General features: G+C 34.9%; 1 protein-coding gene across 1 annotated transcript in view; it reads right to left on the bottom strand.

Annotated features, from left to right (window-relative positions):
- Positions 1 to 14,750, bottom strand: part of LOC131677954 (multiple epidermal growth factor-like domains protein 10) — an 86,066-nt gene extending 71,316 nt beyond the window's left edge. The window contains exon 1 of the mRNA XM_058958057.1: positions 14,560 to 14,750. Within this exon, the coding sequence (XP_058814040.1) occupies positions 14,560 to 14,686 (127 nt within the window). The 5' untranslated portion in view covers positions 14,687 to 14,750. The remainder of the gene's footprint in view (positions 1 to 14,559) is intronic.
- Between the last annotated feature and the right edge of the window lie 6,314 nt (positions 14,751 to 21,064).

The raw sequence follows: 21,064 nt of genomic DNA, 5'->3' as shown, positions 1-21,064 counted from the left end.
CTGTCCTTGATACAACTACTTCTACACCGATTTTTGAAATGACCAAGCATAAGTATCCGATAAAAAATCAAATTTGTATTCCGTATTCCTAGTTTTAAGATAGTTGTAATTTCTACTCATTGTTAAAACTATTGTCCCCCATCTTGTAAATAGAATTGTATCCCTAGTTTTAAAACATCTGTGAAATTTTTCATAAATATTTGTTCCCCCTTTTGTGTACCAAACTGTATTGTTAGTTTTAAGATAACTGTAAATATTTCCTAAAAAACTATTACTATTGAATTCCTCGTTTTAAAATTTTTCATAAAAAAAAATCTTTTGCCCCCTCTCTTATATATAGAATTTTTTTTTCTAGTCTTAAGATAGCTGTAAATTTTTTCTCTTTTATAAAAAAAAATATTTCAACATTGTAACCTCCTAGTTTTAAGATATTCAAAATGTAAAAACAAAAGAATTCGGCACCGCCAAGCTAACGCATTTGTGCCTATCAAATAAACGAAATGAAAAAAAAAATAGGCGGTCGGGTTCACCCCACCATTTTTGAAAACTGCAAGAATGAACGTTTTCGTAAAACACTGGTATCTCAAAGTTTTCCCAAGATAGGAATAAAATACTATACATTGAACGTTGTCCAGAAGTCTAACCTTTAATTTGGTATATAAAACGACTTGATCCGATGTAAAATGAGCATTTTACAGCCAAAACCATTTACTAGGTCGGATTTGCCACACCTTACCCTATTTATTTTATTATTCCAATTTTTTATGGTTTTATTCATATTATTTATTTCAATCATTTTATTAAATGGTTAGTTTTTCACAGTTCACATATTTTATTTAGTTTCTTAATTTTATCAATTCGGTTTTGCCAGTCCTTTATGTTATTGTTATCCTGAAACAATTTAATTTTCTCTCTTAATTTCATTACGTTTTAATGTCGTCTAATTTTAATTTGAGCTAATTTGATTTATTTATTCTATTAATTTGATTTATGTTAATCATTCTATCCATTTTATGAATAACTTTTTTATTTTAAATTTTGTTTTGTTTTATTATTTTTCTTTAATTTATTCAGTTTATTCGAAGCGGTATTTGTGCACATCTCACATATAGTTGCTTGTAAATTTAGCGTGTGATCGGCAAGCTAATGAATAATACAACAGTGATATGTGTAAGAAATGTCTCATCTCACTGATAGGTGGATTAAATCGGTTTTTATTTTAAATTCGTTCTAAACTGAAAATGATTCCAAACCGGATTCGACCACCAAAACTGTTTTTATTTTACGAGTTGTGCAATGAACATTTTAAAATCGAAATTTCAGACTCCCTCCGAAATTTTTTCCTAGATCCGCCTCTGTGGGCAGCTGCCTTTTTATTGCGCTAGCGAGCAAACTAATTCCTTGAAGCGAGACTTATACAAACTTACAAGAAAGCTGTTGAAATTCTTTATAATCGGTCATTTTGACACTGAACACCCAACGTAAACTACTTCTTAATAATTAGTCTGCTGGTTTTTTATACAGTTTTATTTTCCAATCAACCTGTTGCTATTCGAATGTAAAGAATCCATTAACGATTAATTCGGTGTTGTCAGATCACAGTCACATTTGTAGCGAATTGATTACAAATGCTGACTTTGATTCTGATCACTTTCCAGTAACTTTCTCGCTTTCTCAAGAAGCAGTTGCCAATCCCATTACCTCGGTGCTTAATTATCACAAATTAAACTGGGAAAGGTACAAAGTTTGAATCGAGAAAAACTTTCATCGTCATCATACAAAATAAAGCTGACATTGAAACCGTATTACAAAATTCTATAGTTGATACTAGAAATTTATCAGTACCAATAACACAGACTAAATTTAATACTATTATTAACGACAATCTTCAACTTCTGATTCGCTGATTTAAAAACGTCAATATCAACTTTCTCGTGATCCTGCAATGAAATTTATCTATTATAATCTACAAAACGATGTGAGGCCTAGATTCACATTCTGAAGAAATGAAAAATTTGCGAAAGAAGTTGATCAAATTAAACCATATTCTAAACTTTTCTGGAACTAGTTTGAGCAATAATTTTAATCTCAACGTTGTGAGTATTATTGAAAACGAAGTCCTGCAAACATGTGAAAATATTTCAAATCAAGAATTGTCTTCACACGAAATTGTTGAAACAAAATATGAGGAGATCAAATCTGCCATAAAAAAATTTAAATACATCAAAGCTCCAGGTTACGATGGAATTTTCAACATTATTTTTAACAACCTTCCTGAAATCACCATGAGATACTTGGTCAAAATGTTCAACCAATGTTTTGAATTAGCATGCTTCCTGAATGCCTAAGTTATTTCTATTTTGAAGGAAAAATAAAGCGGAAACATCTAGTTATCGACAGATTCGTTTGCTCTATTTTATTAGTAAATTATTTGAAAAAATGTTGTAACTAAAACGATGTCACATATCCATTTTTCCTGAGCAGTTTCGTTTACATATTGGACATTCAACTACTCATCAACTTGTGAGAGTAACTAATATGTTAAAGGCCAATATCTCAGAAGGCCATTCCAATAGATTTGCTCTACTAATGTGGGATTTCAATTTTCCACTTTACCTAGTAACGATGATTCAAAATTATCCAACCCAGTGTACCTTACAGTTAAATTATCATAACTATAAATCAATTATGCTACCCGTGAAAGCATGCGTCCCACAAGGGTTAAGCGCTGCTCCAATGCCTCAATGCGAAGAGATCAAGGCACGTGTAATCGACCTTTACGGATTTGAACCAAATTTGGAGGAATTGTTCATCTAGAGCCAATATATAAAGATCCAAAGTTTTGTGTCAATTGAACCACCACTCGAGCCATGAGAGCACCTCCCGTTTTGACAAATTGCCAAAACCCTTGATTTTCCTTTGATCATATCTCCGGTTCTATTTACTTCAGAATCAAACCACAAGATGGTTTTTGAAGAAAATTGTTCAAGGAGTCTAGAACAAGTATTAATTTTTGGCGGCAGTGCTGCCAACTATGCGATTTTTTCAGTTAAATTTTGAATGTTAAATTTTCTTTCAATACATATACCGTAAAACGGGGGAACATTGATCACTTTTTCTCAAGTTTTTCGAATAACTTTCTTCATTTCAGGTAGACGTAACTGTACTTTTACGTATAGATCAAAAACGTCCAAATTGTTGGGTAATTTATTTCTTTTTACTATAAAAATTAAAAAAAAATGCAGTAAATTTTTATTCGTTGTTTTCGGGGTAACTTTGATCAGCAAAATATCTGTATCGAAAAGAGAAATAACGCTCAAAATGTTGGATAAATTGCATATCCGCAGGCAATTTTATGGTCCGATATTATGACGTCTCGAAAGAAAACAAAATTGCGTAGAAGGATACAGCTGACTTTTTTCGAACTTTTTTACAAAAATTGTTGAAATTAAATTTAATTTTGGCAATTTGTTGAAACGGGGGGTTCTCCCATGGCCCGGGGGGTGGTTCAATTGACATACAAATTTGGGATTTTATATATTGGCACTAGATCAACAAGTTCTCCAAATTTGGTTCAAATCCGTGAAGGTCGATTGTTTATGTTTATTACCTTCACCAACAGGCCCCTTTGGCGCCAATGGTAGTTGCTTAAACTAATTACGTTTTAAAATTGCCAATATTTTCGCTTTTATCGCATTCCGCGTCCGGTTGAAGTCAAAGGCCGTCGCCACACTGTTAAAAATTCGCTGGAGTCCGGTAACAGCGCTCTGGCAACCATAGTTGGTTCTCCTGAACGGAACTCGCAGAAGAGAGTTATTATGTAGAGCTCCAACGCGGGCTTGAAGATCCAAACGTCCGAGGATTGTAGGGCAATCCACTCTGGCAGAGAGTAAGTCCGAGACGAACAGGGCTCGACAGCAGTCCCTCCGAATGCTGAGTGTATCGAGGTGTACTAGCTGGCAAAGGTTTTCATAGCTCGGCAGCTGAAATCTGTTTCGCCATGGAAGATGCTGAAGGGCGAAGCGTATGAACCGGCGTTGGACAGCCTCGATTCTGTCAATCCCGTTCTGGTAGTACGGATTCCAAACAGCAGAACAATATTCTAACGTTGAGCGGACCAACGCGCAGTAAAGCGGTTTAAGATAGTTTCCCCTGAAGTTTTTCGCTATTCGGAGGATGAACCCAAGCTGCCGTGATGCCTTATCCAAGAAGTATGTGATTTGAACGTTAGTCCATGATCACTCCGTGATCCTTGATGTGAGAGTGTCTTAGAATGCTCGAACCGAAGAAATGGTAGTTAAACTGAGTCGGATGACGTTTCCGCGTGAACGCAACGATTGAGCATTTACTCGGGTTTAAAACCATTCTGTTTAGATCACACCACGTACTAAAGTTCCCTCTGAAGAAGCTCGGCATCGGTTTATCCCGCATTTGTCGAAAAATTTTGATGTCGTTGGCGAAAGAAAGGCGGGGTCCTTGTAATGTGATATTCACGTCATTAAAGTAGAGAAGGAATATTACTGGACCGAGATGGCTTCCTTGTGGCATGCCGGATGTAACGAAGAATGGTGCAGATAGACAATCCTTAATGCTGATTTGGAGTTGCCTTCCATCGAGGTAGGAACGAAATAAGCGCAAAAGTTGTCCATGAATGCCGAGTTTGTCTAACTTCGCTGCATCGTTTGCGTCGTCATTGTTAACATTTCGTCCTAGTTTATATCCAACAGCGTGCTAACGATGCTGTCGTAGTCAGTGTTTTTAAAATCTTGAGACGTCTTCAAAATTCACTCCTAGGTTACCAGCGAATACAAGATGTAGTGGGGGATGATGACGCATCTGCTTGACTAAAGGAGTCGGTGCAGTGCAGCAGTACGGAGCGTAGTCTCGGGAATTTACAAAGCAGAGGTCCAATTTTTTTGATCACTTCGCGCGGAATTACCTATACCGTCGTGCGGGGCTACTTTGGATATGTGGGGCTATTTGGACACTTTAGTTTTTTTAATTTTTACTAACAGACGCGCTTTTATTAGTCTTATTATACTTTTGGCATTTGTAGAGTCTTTTAACCATGTTGCATATGCCTTTTTTCATTTGTCTAAACGCTGTTTACCGAAACAAACAAAACACTTCAAGGGTCGATAAAAGTGATTGGAGGCTCGTAAAATGAGACTGCTCAGCAAAATAGAAAATCTTAAGTGTACTGAGACCACATACTGATTTTCGGAAAGAAGAAATGATGGAAAATGGCGTTTTCCGTTTATTTCTAGTACGTCAGGATCGGTTTTCATGAGCATTTGAAGGTTTTTTTTGTGATGAAAAATGGCGTTTTCCGTTTGTTTCTAGTATGTCAGGATCGGTTTTTATGAGCATTTGAAGATTTTTGTGTCCTGAAAAAAGTTGTTTTTAATATCATCAACAACTTTACCGAAGATACCAAGCCTTTAAATAATGTTTTGAGTTTATTCTGCGTAATTATTTGCAAGAGAATTAATTACTAAAATTGTTTTTTTTCAAGAGATGCTCTGTATTATATTGTATAGGGTGATGATCCTATTTTGGCACCATTAGGAAGAAGGTCGCACTATTTTTTGAACAACTTAAAAAAGCCATATTACCTATAACCTTTCTCAGAATAAAGTATCAGTGTACTGTTTCTTAAACATCTATATAATGCTTATTTAGCAGAATTGTCTCAATTTTCAGCACAAATGAAAATAAATGTTCTATTCTGTGCATCTATTCCCACCTCAACGATCCAGTTTTCGCCTCATGGGTGTGCCGATTTCCACCTCATCGAAAAACAATCTACTTGAAACGCCATGCCTCATATTCCATTTGCGTCGATTCTCACTAGGTATCCAAATCATAAACGCCAACGCGTGATTTGTGAAACGAATCATTCTGCTTTTTTCAGCAGATCGAAACAAACGTAAACATCACGCACATGAAAGAAACTCATCAGCTGTTAGTAGAAGAGCGCACAGAATTGTGCACGCGGGAAATAACCATACGAAGGTTAATAACTGGAATCTCAAGTTTCACATCACGCATTGCTTCCTCCCGATCCGAATTGTATGTGCAAATGAAAATAAAATATCTGCAATATCTACAATTAGTTGAATAACTTGAAATAATTGATAACTTATACCTGAAATTGCATAACAATATATTTTCAAGTTCATGTTTTGGTTTGGCCGAACTGGTGATTCTTTTCTGTATGATGGATGACAAAAGTTTGTTTTGATTGTGGTAGTGTGTCATGATTGACATTTATGATTGATTGACATTTATTTATCTAATAGATATTTCACAAAAAATTACATAATTATACTCTTATTCCATTTTTAACAAATAACAAACATTTTCTTTTAAACACATTCACATTAGTCTCGTCCTTAATATCCCTTGGCAGTGTATTGTAAAGCTTTTACCCTTTGTAAAACAAAGAATTTTGCGTGGATTCTAACAGATAAGAAGCTGGCCTTATGTCTTTTGCAGATCGGGTGTCATACTGGTGAAGGTCTCCACCCCGTACAATTCGTGAATGCAGATATTCTGGCGCTAGCCCTCTTACCACTTTATGAATTAGGAGTAGAGTGAGAAATGTAACACGTTGCCTCACCGAAAGCCACTGCAGTGCATCTAACATGGATCGAATTGATACTCTTCTGCTGCATCGTAGAATCAGTCTCATCACTTTGTTTTGCAACTTCTGAAGACGGTTCATCTGTTGTTCATTAGCAAGGAATATTATAGAAGGACAAAAATCAAAATGTGGCGATATTAATGTTTTGTACAGATGAATCAAATTCCACTGCGATAACTCTTTGCTTAACCGACACAGAACTCAGTATTTTTTCGCGATCTTTTTGATAGTGTAGTCGATGTGTTTTTTGAAATTTAGATTTTCATCTATAATCACTTAATTTAATTTTCACAGGTATTTAATTTCACTGACACGTTCTAACACATTATTATACAGCTTAACATTAACACAATCACAGTTCATTGGCTTTTTTCCAATCAATATGTATTTTGTTTTCGTCACGTTCAGTTTCAGTTTTTTAAATTTTAGTCAATAATTCAAACTTTCTAGATCACTATTCAGTTTTTCAGTAGCAGCAATAGCATTGTCGGAGGCAATAAATATCACAGTATCATCAGCAAACAAGTTTATATCACAGTATTTTAGAATTCTCTTCAAGTCATTAATGTATAAAATAAATAACAGGGGACCCAGCACGCTTCCTTGTGGAACATCCACCGTGGTTTTCTTAGCGTCTGACAACACAGAATTGTACTTGGTTCTTTGACTTCGAGGATCCAAATAGGACGAGAACCATTGAAGAGCTGGGCCCGTGATTCCATATTTTGTCAGAGTGCTCACTGATCTCTTCCGTGAAATCGTTTCAAACGCTCGCTTCAAATCTAGGAAAACAGCAAACACGCAAAGTCTTTTCTCTAGGCTTTTCTTCCATTTGTCCAAAACCAGATTTAAAGCCGTTTCACAAGAATGGTTTTTTTCTGGTGGTTCTGGTGTTAGAAGCTTGTGTATTGAAACAAAATTTAGCAGTTGTTCTTTAGCAATTAATTCCAACGATTTTTCGTAAAGAGGGAGCATGTTAATTGGCCTGAATTCTTCTGAGTTATTTGTTCCTTGAGTTTTTTCAATTGGAACTACTATGGACTCCTTCCACGAGCTGGGAAAAACTTCTGTCGTTAACGACTCGTTAATCACGTCTAGTAGCATATTTCCAACGCAGTCGAACGAATCTCTCAACACTCTGGAACTAATGCCATCCGAATCGGTTTTTGCTTCCAATGACCAAATAACTGATCTTAGCTTTTGCAATGTTATGGGTTCAAATTGCTCAAAACGTTGGTTCGTAAACATTCCACTAATCAATCGGGGCTCCTCTACATCATCGATTGAACTACTGATTTCTTCAACACTGCTAACGAAGTAGTCATTAAACTTTTGTGCTACTATCGATTCCTCCTGCACCTCGATGCCGTCGAATATTATGGACTTGGGATGATTTCCCTCAGGTTTGATCAGTCGTTTCAAAATCCTCCACAATTCTTTGCTGTTGCTTTTATGCTCATCAATACTGCGCTGCACATATTCCTTTTTACTTTGACGCAAGGTACACGAATATTCATTGCGGTACACTTTGTACACAGTCCACGCATAGTTCGAGTTCTGCTGTCGATATGCTCTATATGCCTTATCCCGTCGTCGTTTCATCTCCAGTAGTTCCACACTGTACCATTTGCACGATTTCTTCGATTTGATGAACTTCACTAGCACCAATGTGTCCACCGATTTTTTCAAGATCTCGATCAAACAATCAGCCTTTTCATGTAGATCGCCAAGACTAGCTTCGTGGTTTATGTTTTCCCTCAACAACCGAATTAACGCCTCACGCGAGTAATTTTTCCAGCACTTTATCTTCACCAGTGTTTCTTCATTCTTCTCACATTGGTAGTGGTAGTGTGTCGGCAAAACATGGCAATAATGTAAACCCTCGTATTTAATATTGTCCTATTATAACACTAAGTCTATCCTAGTGTTTGATGAGTGAATTTAAAGTGAAATAATCGTAAAAAGGTTCTCCGGCTAAAATAAAGGTATGTATCAGTGCAAGGTTTAATATATTTATGCCGGAATAACGAGATATGAGGCGGTAAATGCTGGATCGTGTCTATTTTGCTAAGCGCCGTTGCATCCTGTTTCGGTTCACTACGTGAGTGAGGCGGATTAGCAGATATTTCCATAATGTGATTTTGTTTTAATTAAAAGTTGGATTTAGAGGATAGTTCTAAATACATATGTGCACAACAAATAAAGAACACAACTTGAGCTTAGTTTTGCACACCCGCTTTAACCAAATCGATATTGTCATTATCTCATATGCTTGGTTAAAAACCAAGGGGTACGAAATAGGGTCACAATAGGCTCTATTGCCATAATAGGCACATCACCCTAATTTCTTTGAAGACATTGAACCTCCAAAGTTGGTGGTTGCGAAATAATGTGATCTTGACCGTGAATAAAATTGGTTTCGAACCTTTATTTCAGAACTCTTTACATAAGAAGTGCATAACTTGAGAACGTGGCCTTGTGTACTGTGTTACGCCATCAATTTAGCACTCAAATGTACGTTATAAATAGCCCCTTATTTCACTGTTTTTATTTTTCAAAATTTTCAATCCCACCGGGTGGCTATTTTTATAATTGATAATACAAAAATCTTTAAATGCTCCTATTCTGACATACTAGAGATAAACTGATATCGCCATTTTTCATCATTTTCCTTTTTTATCTCTACGAAAAACAATATGCGGTCTCAACCCACTCAAATTTTTTTTTGACAAGTAACGTTGTAAATGTTAAATCAAAATTTATCCCTCAATTTAGAAAATACGATAAATGGGTGCTGTTTTATTGTTGAAAAACCTCTGATATCAGAATAAATTAATTATATTTCAATATAAGTAAATAAAATTGGTTAATTTTTATTTTATATCGAATTCAAGAAGTGTGCAAAGTAGCCCCCAGCTAACCCACATAACATATTTGTAAACGCTGTATGAACAACTTTTTATGTGTGAACCAATTCTGTTCATATTTGGCATAAACAATGCATACACGATGACGATAAATCTGTGCTGATATGATACAAATCCATCGATTATTAAAAGAGTTATAATTCGTCAAAATTGAAAAATTGATAAAAAGTGCGCAAAGATACCCCGCACGACGGTATATTACTTGCAATAAAAATTGGATTCCGACATTCTACTAATAAACTTTATTCATGGACTGGTTAGTTCGACTGGTCTGGCATACATACATTTTAAGTGATCTTTATCACTTAAAATGTATGTGTTTTGACAGCTCGCAGTTTTCAGTAGCAGTTTGATTTCTACTTTGAAAGTGCAGGTTAGTGGGAAGTGTCCAATAATATTTTTACCTGAAATCTAGACCAACATGTGAAATGGGCGGAAGGCCAAATGAGAGTCTCTCTGTGTTTACTTTCTTCGATTGTTATGGCATCAACATAAAACTTTCCAACATTGTTTCAATAAATATTGAAAGACTCTGCTGTCGTCTAGCATATTATGCTAAGAGTTAAGTAGCAAACGTAGAAGCGGCCGAGTTATTGACGGAAGAGAGAGTAAACAAAAAGAGACTCTCATTTCGACTTCCGCTGTTTCTCATGTTGGTCTAGAAATTTTCCAAATCTACCCGTGTAGACTGAAAAGGGGCACTTTCCTGTGATGATACAGGTACCTCGGCATCAGGTATGAGCCTTAAAGTCATTTGCATTTAACTGCAACGAAGCTTGAATATTTTCAATAATTATCTGAATAAATGAAAATTTCCACTAACACGGCGAAAAACACTATTAATTGTTTTATTAAATTCAATTTAACGTAGTCGAGCAAGTTAAATACCTTAGTTTGATTTACGATAAAAAGCCTACTTTCAAGGATCACATTGAAGGAATCCAAGCTAAATGCAACAAATATAAAAAAGTTTATGCCCTCTTTTAAACAGGACTTTTAAGCCTTGCCTAAAAGACAAACCATTAATTCCATATCAACTTTTGAATAGGGCTAATAAGATTTGTAAACAAACTTTTGTTTTGCTAATTTCGCTTGACTGGTTATAATTTCAACACAGAAAACATTTGAAATTGATTCTACAAAGGGTAAATATGTTGATTCATGTGCATTTTGTATGAAATTCAACTTGGCAGCGGAATAATGAGCGAAATAAGTTTGTTTACAAAAATCTCATTAGCCCTTTTGAAGAATTAATATTGAATTTATAAACAAATATTTGGACATGTTGTTATGCTAGCAGGAGTTGCACCAACTCGCAAACATAGGAACATAAGCAATTTCCGACGAAAATTGCCACAAACGTCAATTGTAACGCTTAGCCTTCTTTCCAGTTTAAAAGTTTGTTTTTAAAATTTGCTTATTTTTTTTATTCACATGACAAGTAATCTTAAAAATTCATACTGAAAAAGTCACTTAACTGAGAAAGCATATATCTTAATAGTAACGGAATCATGTAAGTAATTAGGATGAAAAGTCACTACTTGTGGCTGAGCATCCAAAATTTTGAATTTGAAATGTAATGTAAACTAAGCAATATAATCGAATACAAAATTAAATATAAAAACTGGTTGTGATGGTTTGAGCTTAAGATTTTACCTTAATTTTGTAGAACATATTAGATCAATATTGATTTTGATGCTTGTGTATATTATAGTTGTCATATATAAAGTAATTTAATATTGTCGCTGTTGTGCTATCTTATGACAAACGCCATTTTTCGGTAAACTGAGCTAGATATGCCACATTACTTAACTATACAGTAGAGTATATTTGGCAACACTGTAACCAAAATAACTATTTTTTCTAGATTCCCTGACTCATTTCCTTCAAAATGCACCTCACCGATTCTTTATAGACAAAATGAAGCCAACGATATGAATAAAAGTTGATGATTGATACTTTTTTCTTTGGAAAATTTTCCATGCACGATTATGACACACCATACAAATTTTGTCATCAATACACACCTATGACACCTCGTCGCTGTTGTGCTATGTTATGACAAACGCCATTTTGGGGTAAACTGAGTTAGATATGCCACATTACTTGTTTGAAAAATCTCTACAAAGTGGCGTTTTCAGAATTTTGAAATTCTACGTGGTTACTTAGATATAGCGAGAAACATGATGAGAAATTGTGAGTTTTTTGCTTCAAATCACTATATCTAGGGATTGGCTCAAGTTATATTCAAGTTTTAGATGTTTTTATGTGTGAAAATGTCTGAGGAACACAATGGCATAAACATTTTCCAAGGAGAATTACACGAGTTGTGAGAAAAACACAGTTTTAGTTTTAAACTGGAATAAGCCATATTTGGCAACACTGTAATCAAAAATAACATTTTTTCTAGATTCCCTGACTCATTTCCTTCAAAATGCATTTCACCGATTGTTTATAGACCATATGAACGCAAAGATATGAATAAAAGTAAAAAATGGTTATTTTTTTTCTATGGAAAATTTTCCACGCACGATTATGACACGTCATACAAATTTTGTCATCAATACACGCCTATGACACGTGTGAGTGCGACTTTTGTTTACATTCATAGTAAAAACTCGCAACATAGTCAACCGATCTTCGTTATATTTGAGAGATTAATGCAGAATAGATAGAAGCATCAATTGTCTTCTTTGGATTGTTTATACCATTTATAAGTTTTAAAATATTCAATCTCAAACTTTAAAAATCGTTTTTCTCGAAATGTGCTAAATGGCGCTTGTCATAAGATAGCGCAACAGCGACGACCTATGAGTACGACTTTTGTTTCCATTCTTAGTAAAACTCGCAACATAGTCCACCGATCTTCGTAGTATTTGAGAGATTAATACAGAATAGGGGAAAATGGGGTAAAACGTACCCCCGGCGCAAAATGCACCCCTTGCTTATATCGAAAACTGCTGAAAATTTCTAGAAAAAGGTAACACCAGTCGGAAGTCCGTCATAGTAAGCATACACTGCCAAAGTTTGATAACCGTACATCAATAGCAGCTAAACAATAAGTAATAACGTGCTCTTCTCATGTAATTATTGTAGCTCATGCAATAAGGATTCTCAGCTCTTATGAATGCTGTTTTACTATTATATCAGTGCATTGCAGTTCCATTTATACCGTAGCTCATTATTCTGTCGCACTATATATGAAAAATCTACTAAATAGTTCACTTTTTACTATATTTCTGCTCTATCGGGGCAAAATGCCCTCTTCTTTGAATTTGGCGATTTTTTAAACGGAAACAAAAACATCCTTTTGAAAACCTACTAATTGCATAATATAAGGCTATTTGATGGCACACTTCTGTGAAATCCCGTCAAAAAACAAAACTTTTTGCTTGTTCACCGAGCATTCTGCCCCGTTGTTGCGGTGCATCCTACCCCGTCGTTGTAGTGCATTATGCCCCGTTGTTGTGGTGCATTTTACCCCCGCACAGGCGCACTTTGCTCCGCTTATTTTTCAAAATGTATTTTTGAATGATTTTAAATAATTGAATATTTTTCATGTTTTTGAATATTTTGCAAAGTGTTATGATTGTGATTACTGAGGGAAATGTTGGCTAAACGATATCATTAATTAAATTCTTCCAATTAATTTTCTATAGCTGAGTTATGATCATATTTCTTTGGGGGTGCGTTTTACCCCATCTTCCCCTGGATAGAAGAATGAATTGTCTTCTTTGAATTGTTTATACCATTTATAAGTTTCAAGATATTCAACGGTCGTAACCAACAATGTAATCCTAGTGTTCATGATTGGGAAAAGTACAATCGCACCAGGTTTTTCAATTTCCGACCGCTATGCAACGCCGGCGCAACTGGTTAAAAAATACGACCATACAGCCACCGAAAAAAATATATCGCCACACATACCGTGGTTAGTTTGTTTCACCTATTTCTCGTTATTCTAGTTGGGTTTCCTTTGTTATGTACTTCGTTTTTGACTCGGTTTGCTTCGTACAATGCTGGTTACTGTACATCTAGGCCAGATAAATTCTAGATTGGCTTTAATTTTTTATGCTTCTAATTCATAGCAAAAGCAGGAAGATTTATCCGTTTATTTTGGTCAAGTTGCTTCAACCACAGCATAACCGCACTGCACTGTATCAATTGAGGGTATTTTTGGTGGAAAAAGATAGTCTATCATTAAAGGTAAAGATGGACACGTCTATCATTACCAGGACACATGTTAGTGAACTCGGGTGATTCGTAGTTATACTGCCTAAGCTCGACCCTCATTAACAGAAGACAAAGATTAAGCCCGCACGATATTAAGCTTGTACTAATGACCCTGCCACTTCAAGTTTTCCGATCTGTTTACTTCACATCCTTGCTCTCACTTGAGTACTATGGCTCTAATTTTCATAACTTTCCCTACCCAGCAATCTCTAATTGAATGTCGTTAAAATGTAAAAAAAAAGAAAATGTGACTAACATAGTCGAAATAAAAAAAAAAATAAATAAAATTTAAAAATATTGTTTTATACCGGATTAACCTAACCCCCTTAATTTGTCCATTATGTGCAGTTGAACAAAAGCAGACAGAATATTTTTTCACGTTGATTTGCAGATCTAGAAATTTGAAATAATGTTGGGTGTGGAGCCCGTCTTTTCTTTATTTTTTTACATTACCCATTTGAAATTGTTGTTTCGAGTAGCATCTGCATTGGCAGAAAAGGTAGAGGGCAAATTGTGGTGCTCGAACCACTGATTTGTTACTGCACAACACTTTGATAATAATGATTACATACTGTTTGGTAGGAATAAGATATCCATACACATTACATTGATTGTAGATCAAGGAATTATTGAAATAGTTCACAACTCTTCCTAAAACTGGCAAAATATGCCATTTCTCCCATCGCGAACATTTTGTATTTGGCTTCCGAAACAGATTCGTGAAAGTTTCCGTTTTTACGCTTGGACACTTACGTCTGATGAAAGTCTGGGATTGCGCTACAGGGATAGTGAAAGCTACAATAAAGGCCAATATTGTAAAATGCACTAATAGAAGACTGCTGTCATTTATAAGCGAATGCGGCCCACTACTACTCAACATATTTTACGTGTAGAAAGAAAGCACATGCGATGTATATCACGGCGAACCAACATCACTGGTTGAACTCTAATAGCTTACTGATCTGGGTACATACTGTTGGCTCCAGACAATGACGAGCTGGTACTTCACCAGAGAATGAGAATATGTACAATTGTGGAAACTCCCGCGGATGAGTTGCGCCGCATTTTGCGATCACGAGTTGGTATCTACGTGGTATTTTGGTACAATATTGGTTCACACGATATGGTTCTGCATACATAGATTTTTAATCTGTCTTGCAAAGGTAGTGTATGGCCATTTACAACTTCTGAAAACAATCAAAGTAGGGGAATGTGGTCGGTTGTCGGCACACCTTTGTTTTTTGCTCACAACATTATTCCAATTGCACAATATAAGACATAAGCATACCAATGGAAAGCTAGAAGCCTTAGCTAATAATTGGTGAAAGATTTTATTTTATTCTGTCAACATGAAGAATTTTACTGACAAATTAGTAAAATGATAATTTTTTGCCATTTGCAAGAATGTGGACGGTTGTCGGCACCATAAGAAAATTTACTAAAAATTGAAAAATATAAATTAAAATCGTCAAGATTCTAAGGGAAAAAGAAATTTATTCATTTCAATTACCATCAAAAACATTTTGAACATTTTTCTTCATCAGAAGCACAGCATATATATGTGAAAAACTGGTGCGAATATTACGCACTGCTAACGCACCGACGGGGGTGACTTAAGGAGTAAACCCCCTCTCCCACCAAATTTCTGAAAAAATTATAAATAATCACGAATCAAAAAAATTCGAAAAATTCCAAAGAAGCCTGTATCTCGGCGAAAGTTTTATGTATCGTGGATAGCCTAGAAAATGTTCACACAAATTGATGTGAAAATTATGTAGAATAAATTTGATAAAAGACTGATCATTAAAACTCCACAAGGCAGTGCTTTCTCTCTCACTAGTGATTGACATGGTTAACGAACAACGTATAAAACGATCCTACCTCGTCGCTGTTGTGCTATCTTATGACAAACGCCATTTTGGGGTAAACTGAGTTAGATATGCCACATTACTTAACTAAATAATCTCTACAAAGAGGCGTTTACAGAATTTTGACATTCTGCTTGGTTATTGAGATATAGCTAGAAACGCGCTGAGAATTTTCTAATTTTTTTTTTTTTAAATGACTGGGGATTGGCTCAAATTACCTTGATGTATAAGATGTTTCTATATGTAAAACTATCTGAGAAATACAATGGCATAATCATTTTCAAAACAAAAATGCACGAATTGTGAGAAAAATGCAATTTAAGTTTTAAACTGGAAATATGTCATATTTGGCAACACTGTAACCAAAAATAACTATTTTTTCTAGATTCCCTGACTCATTTCCTTCAAAATGCATCTCACCGATTGTTTATAGACCAAATGAAGCCAAAGTTATGAATAAAAGTTAATAATTGATGATTTTTTTCTATGGAAAATTTTCCATGCGCGATTATGACACGCCATACAAATTTTGTCATCAATACACACCTATGACATGTGTGAGTGCGACTTTTGTTTACATTTATAGTGAAAATTCGCAACATAGTCAACTGATCCTCGTAATATTTGGGAAATGAATACAGAATAGATAGAGGTATCAATTGTCTTCTTTGAATTGTTTATACCATTTATAAGTTTCAACATATTCAATATCAAACTTTAAAAATCGTTTTTCTCGAAATGTGCAAAATGGCGCTTGTTATAAGATAGCACAACAGCGACGACCTAATCATGTGCTCGACACAGATTAGATGGTATGTGATACTAGCAATATATGATGTCTCAATCTTAGCCAGAATTAGATTTTTATGTTTAAAGGAAACTGTTCAAATTCGGACATAGACGAATTTCGCGTCAACTCGAACAAATGTTGGCTGCACCCTCTCAGATTTTAATGAAACTTTCCGTACATGAAGACTTTGTCACAAAAAGCCACTTTGCATGCTTTGTTTATCCAAAAATTATCTAGCCTGTCTTTTGAAAAGGGCCAAACTTTTTGCCTTTCTCATATAGAAAGGTTATGCAATTGCTCCAAAAACCGGCTTTCTAATGGAGGGTCGAGTGTCATATACTTTTCGACTCAGTTCGTCGAGATCGGAAAATGTCCGTGTGTGTATGCATGTGTGTATGTCTGTGTGTGTATGTACGGATATATTAACAAAATGTCCACATCGCTTTCTCGGAGATGGCTGAACCGATTTTCACAAACTTACTCACGAATGGAAGGTACAAGGCTCCCATCGGCTGCTATTGCATTTCATGTCATTCTGATTTCCGGTTCCGGAGTACGGTTACATAGAAAATCTTGTTATAATTGGTCCACATCGGTTTCTCGGAATTTTCTGAACCGATTATCACAAACTTAATCTTAAATGAAAGGTACAACGTTGCCATCGGCTGCTATTGAATTTTGTGTGGATTGGACTTTTAGTTCCTGAATTACAGGATGATGAGTACGATCACGCAGAAAACCCGATTTCAGCGGATTCTGGTGAATTTTTTTTTTTCAAAAATGTGACCACAACTGCTTGGATTTGTAGTTCTATGTCACTAACAGTCATTAAAAGTCTCTTTGGCCACATTGACCACCATCGACGGATCCGGAAGCCCAGCCGGAAGTATCCAAGAATAATAATTACATCGGTTTTTCGGAGATGGCTAGACCGATTAAACCAAACTTAAATGAAAGCTTTTACTACCCCGTAAACTGCTATTAAACTTAATTCTGATCCGACTTATGGTTCCGGTGTTGCGGGTTGTGGCATGCGGTCACACGACTCAAAATGATACCTTGATGAAGGCAAAAAGGTAAAAATTTCGCTAAAATGAATATATATTTGTGTCAAACAACTTGCATTAGCCGTTCTAGGTCACTGACGGCCAACCGAAGTCTCGTCGACATAGACAGTTTCGGAAGTGCCCCGGAAGAATCGCCACCTATAAAAATTAACAAACTCACATCAGTTTATCGGGGATGGTTGGGACGATCTTCACAACTTAGTCCCAAATGAAAGGTATATAGTCGCCATACATGTCTATAAAATTTCGTACGGTTCGGTTATATGGTTCCGGGAATATAGATCGAACCCTCCGGTCACATATGAAATTCTCACATAAGCCGGAACAATTTGATTTCTTAAGGGGACTACATGAAGTTTGAGAAATCGAAGCATCGTACTTTCGATGCCAAATATCTCCAAAATGCATGAAATGACTAGATATTGTGGTTTGTCGAAAATTTTTTTGGTTGCTATTGAATTTTATGTCGATTTGAATCCGTTTCCGGAGTTACAGCTTTAACCCACAAAAAGACAAGGGATCAAGGTCCGGCTAGTTACTGTTCTCTAGTTTCAATTAACTTGTAATTTGAAATACAAATGATCGAATGTTTTCGGGTCTTCGATTCTCTCACTGATAAAACGACAAAAAAGAGGCTTACGATTTCGTTGGGTCTTAGGAGTGATGCTTCTTGAAGTCACAATTATAAGAGTGCGACCACACATATAAACTGATACCACTATAACAGTCTAAATCACTAATGACACCCCAAAGTCGCTTTGACATTGGCCATACACCTAGAAAAAATCGTGTAAATTTACGTATCTTGACCCCGGCTATACAGGGTGTTTGGTTCATGGTTAAGAATCTCTCGGGGGGTGATAGACTGCCATATTTGGAGAAAAAAAAAATGTTCTACACATACCATCAAATCTCAACCGTTACAGAGTTATTGAACTTTTTGTGTAAAAAACTTATTTGTCTTAGAATACCTCTAACTTTAAAAGTATACTTTGTATTTTGAATGTTTCAGTTCCATTCGAAAGGAGAGAAAATTGCCTATTGAATGGTGTTCTCATATCTTTTAAGTAATTAGTTTTAATTACCTTTTAGCTGTAAAGTAGTTAAAAGTTAGTGTTTTTGAGGAGGTTTTTGCTTATTTTCTCGAAATAATGAAGTATGATTATAGCAATATCTATTATCCAAAAGTTAAGTTTTAGAACAATACATAATTTGTTGTTGGACGTCATATTTCTATCTCTTCTCATTTCTTTGTAATTTCATTACTATACTTTTCCTGTAACCGACTTGCAAGTGCTTAAAAGACTCTAATCTAAAAAATATGATTTATATCGTTATTTACAAGATTTCATTGGAAAGCTGAGAAAATGTCCTATCAGTGTATGTATAAATATCTTTTAGTTAAGTGTACTAAATGATTTTTTACTAACGAAATAACTCAAAATTTGTGTTTTTGGAGAGTTTTTTTTTATTATTCTAATTATTAATCAACAAAATTTATCGTTACTATTGTTCATTTGATGCCCCTTAATGTTCTCTATAACTTTTTATTAGACACTTTGTCTATATCTCTTTTCATTTTGCTGCTATTTAATAGTTAACACAGCAAGAGCTCGCCACAAATGTAGTGGGTTCGAAATCGTTATTTTTGCATATGAAACGATGTGATAAAAACAATTTTGCGTCGAAACCAAAAGAGATAATTGAATGGAGTCAAAGAAAGAACTGTAGAACTTGCTGAAATGCATTATTTCCATGATAATAATGGTGATGTTTATTATTTACTATTTTAAGAAAATTAACAAAAATGCTAATAATAGCACTAACTTTAAACTAATTTACTTTTAAAAGAATACTAAATTCACTTAACTGAAAGGTATTAATACATTTTTCACTGTAAAATTTTCCTGGCTTTCGAATAAAAAGAAAAAAAAAGTACAATAAGTGCCATAATTTTCCAATTAGAGCTGGTACTAGTGAAAATGAGATAAAAATATCCAAGTTGAATAACCCAATATCATGAAAATAAGAAAAGGTAAGTGTATCATGTCAAAGAACGAATTAAGCAGCTGGATCAAGATCAGACTAACAATCTGAATTATTAAAATGATGCGGTTAACTATTAGGATTTTCAAGAAATTAACGAAAAATCGTTTAAAATTGTTTAATTTTCAATAAATTACTTTGAAAAGGCTACTTAAACTCATTAGCTGAAACATGTGAGGGCATCACTCAATGCGAAATTTTCTCACCTTTCGAATGGAACTGAAACATTTAAAATATAAAGTATACTTTTAAAGTTAGAGGTATTTTGTATTTTAAGACAAATAAGTTTTTTACACAAAAAGTTCAATAACTCTGTAACGGTTGAGATTTGATGGTATGTGTAGAACAATTTTTTTCTCCAAATATGGCAGTTTATCACCCCCCGAGAGATTCTTAACCATGAACCAAACGTAAATCACGTGATTTTACTCCACATATAGCGTTTGTTCTGAATGGCCGTAAGTGTAATTTTATATCATTACGCATGTAATGTATTTGTTTCATGTGAAATTAAACGGAGCACGGTTATATTTCGTCATTTCGTGAATTACGGTGTGTTAAATTCTGTCATGCTTGAAATTACGTCAACGATAAAATTCATATTTTTTTGATATGCATCTACGACGGTTCCTGAGTTCACAAAACTAGGAACTAAACAAGAAAATTTAAAAATCGAATTTATATTTTTGATGCCAAATGTCCTTAAAATACATGAAACGTCAAAATTTGATGAATTAGAGCTAGGGAAATGTACCCCACGCCTTCTTTGGAGCCATTTATCGACCTGGGACCCTCACCATAATTCAATTTTGAGTTCCTAGTAAGAGTAGAAAAAGGTGGTTTGCTTATAGCCTTTGTGGAAGCAGGTGTCTAAGTTGGCGTGGGGTACATTTGTACCCCAGTGTACGGTTGCCGTTAGTGTTTCGTCAGATTTCGTGCTGTCAGTGGAAATGTGATTCGTGACAATACCAGTTTAAATACTGGTTGTTTTATTGCGTAAATAACAACTAGTATTATATGATCGTTTTTAATCATTTATTTAATTTATTTGATTTAATTTTGAAGCGGATCAAAAAATTGTTCTCATTTTTGCTGATTTTTATTGTTTATATTTTACAGTTTTGCAAAGCAATGGTTCACAACTACCATTTGCGCACAGTAACTGCAGTAACAGTAACGTTGCGTGTTACCAATGTATTACTGGTCAGAAATATTTTTTTCATTCCAATTGGGTCATTAAATGAGAAAAAAAATTTATTACATACATCGATAAAGCTGATTTTAGTGATTGCAACAATGTTTTTTTTCCATTTCAGGAAACGTGAAAATAATATTAAAATTTAAAATAAATATGTTGACAGTCTGGATTTGACACTATCAGAAGCATTTGACATATCGAATTTCACGACAAATGATGCCCTGTCAGAAAAAATTAATACATGTTTACCCGGTTTTCCCGCAGGGTTATTTTTATTTGACATAAACAC

This window comes from Topomyia yanbarensis, chromosome 1 (genome assembly GCF_030247195.1).
Source record: "Topomyia yanbarensis strain Yona2022 chromosome 1, ASM3024719v1, whole genome shotgun sequence".
In the NCBI taxonomy this organism is placed as follows: domain Eukaryota; kingdom Metazoa; phylum Arthropoda; class Insecta; order Diptera; family Culicidae; genus Topomyia; species Topomyia yanbarensis.
The sequence above is the reverse complement of the archived record's forward strand: the minus strand, read 5'-3'. Positions and strand labels throughout refer to the sequence as shown.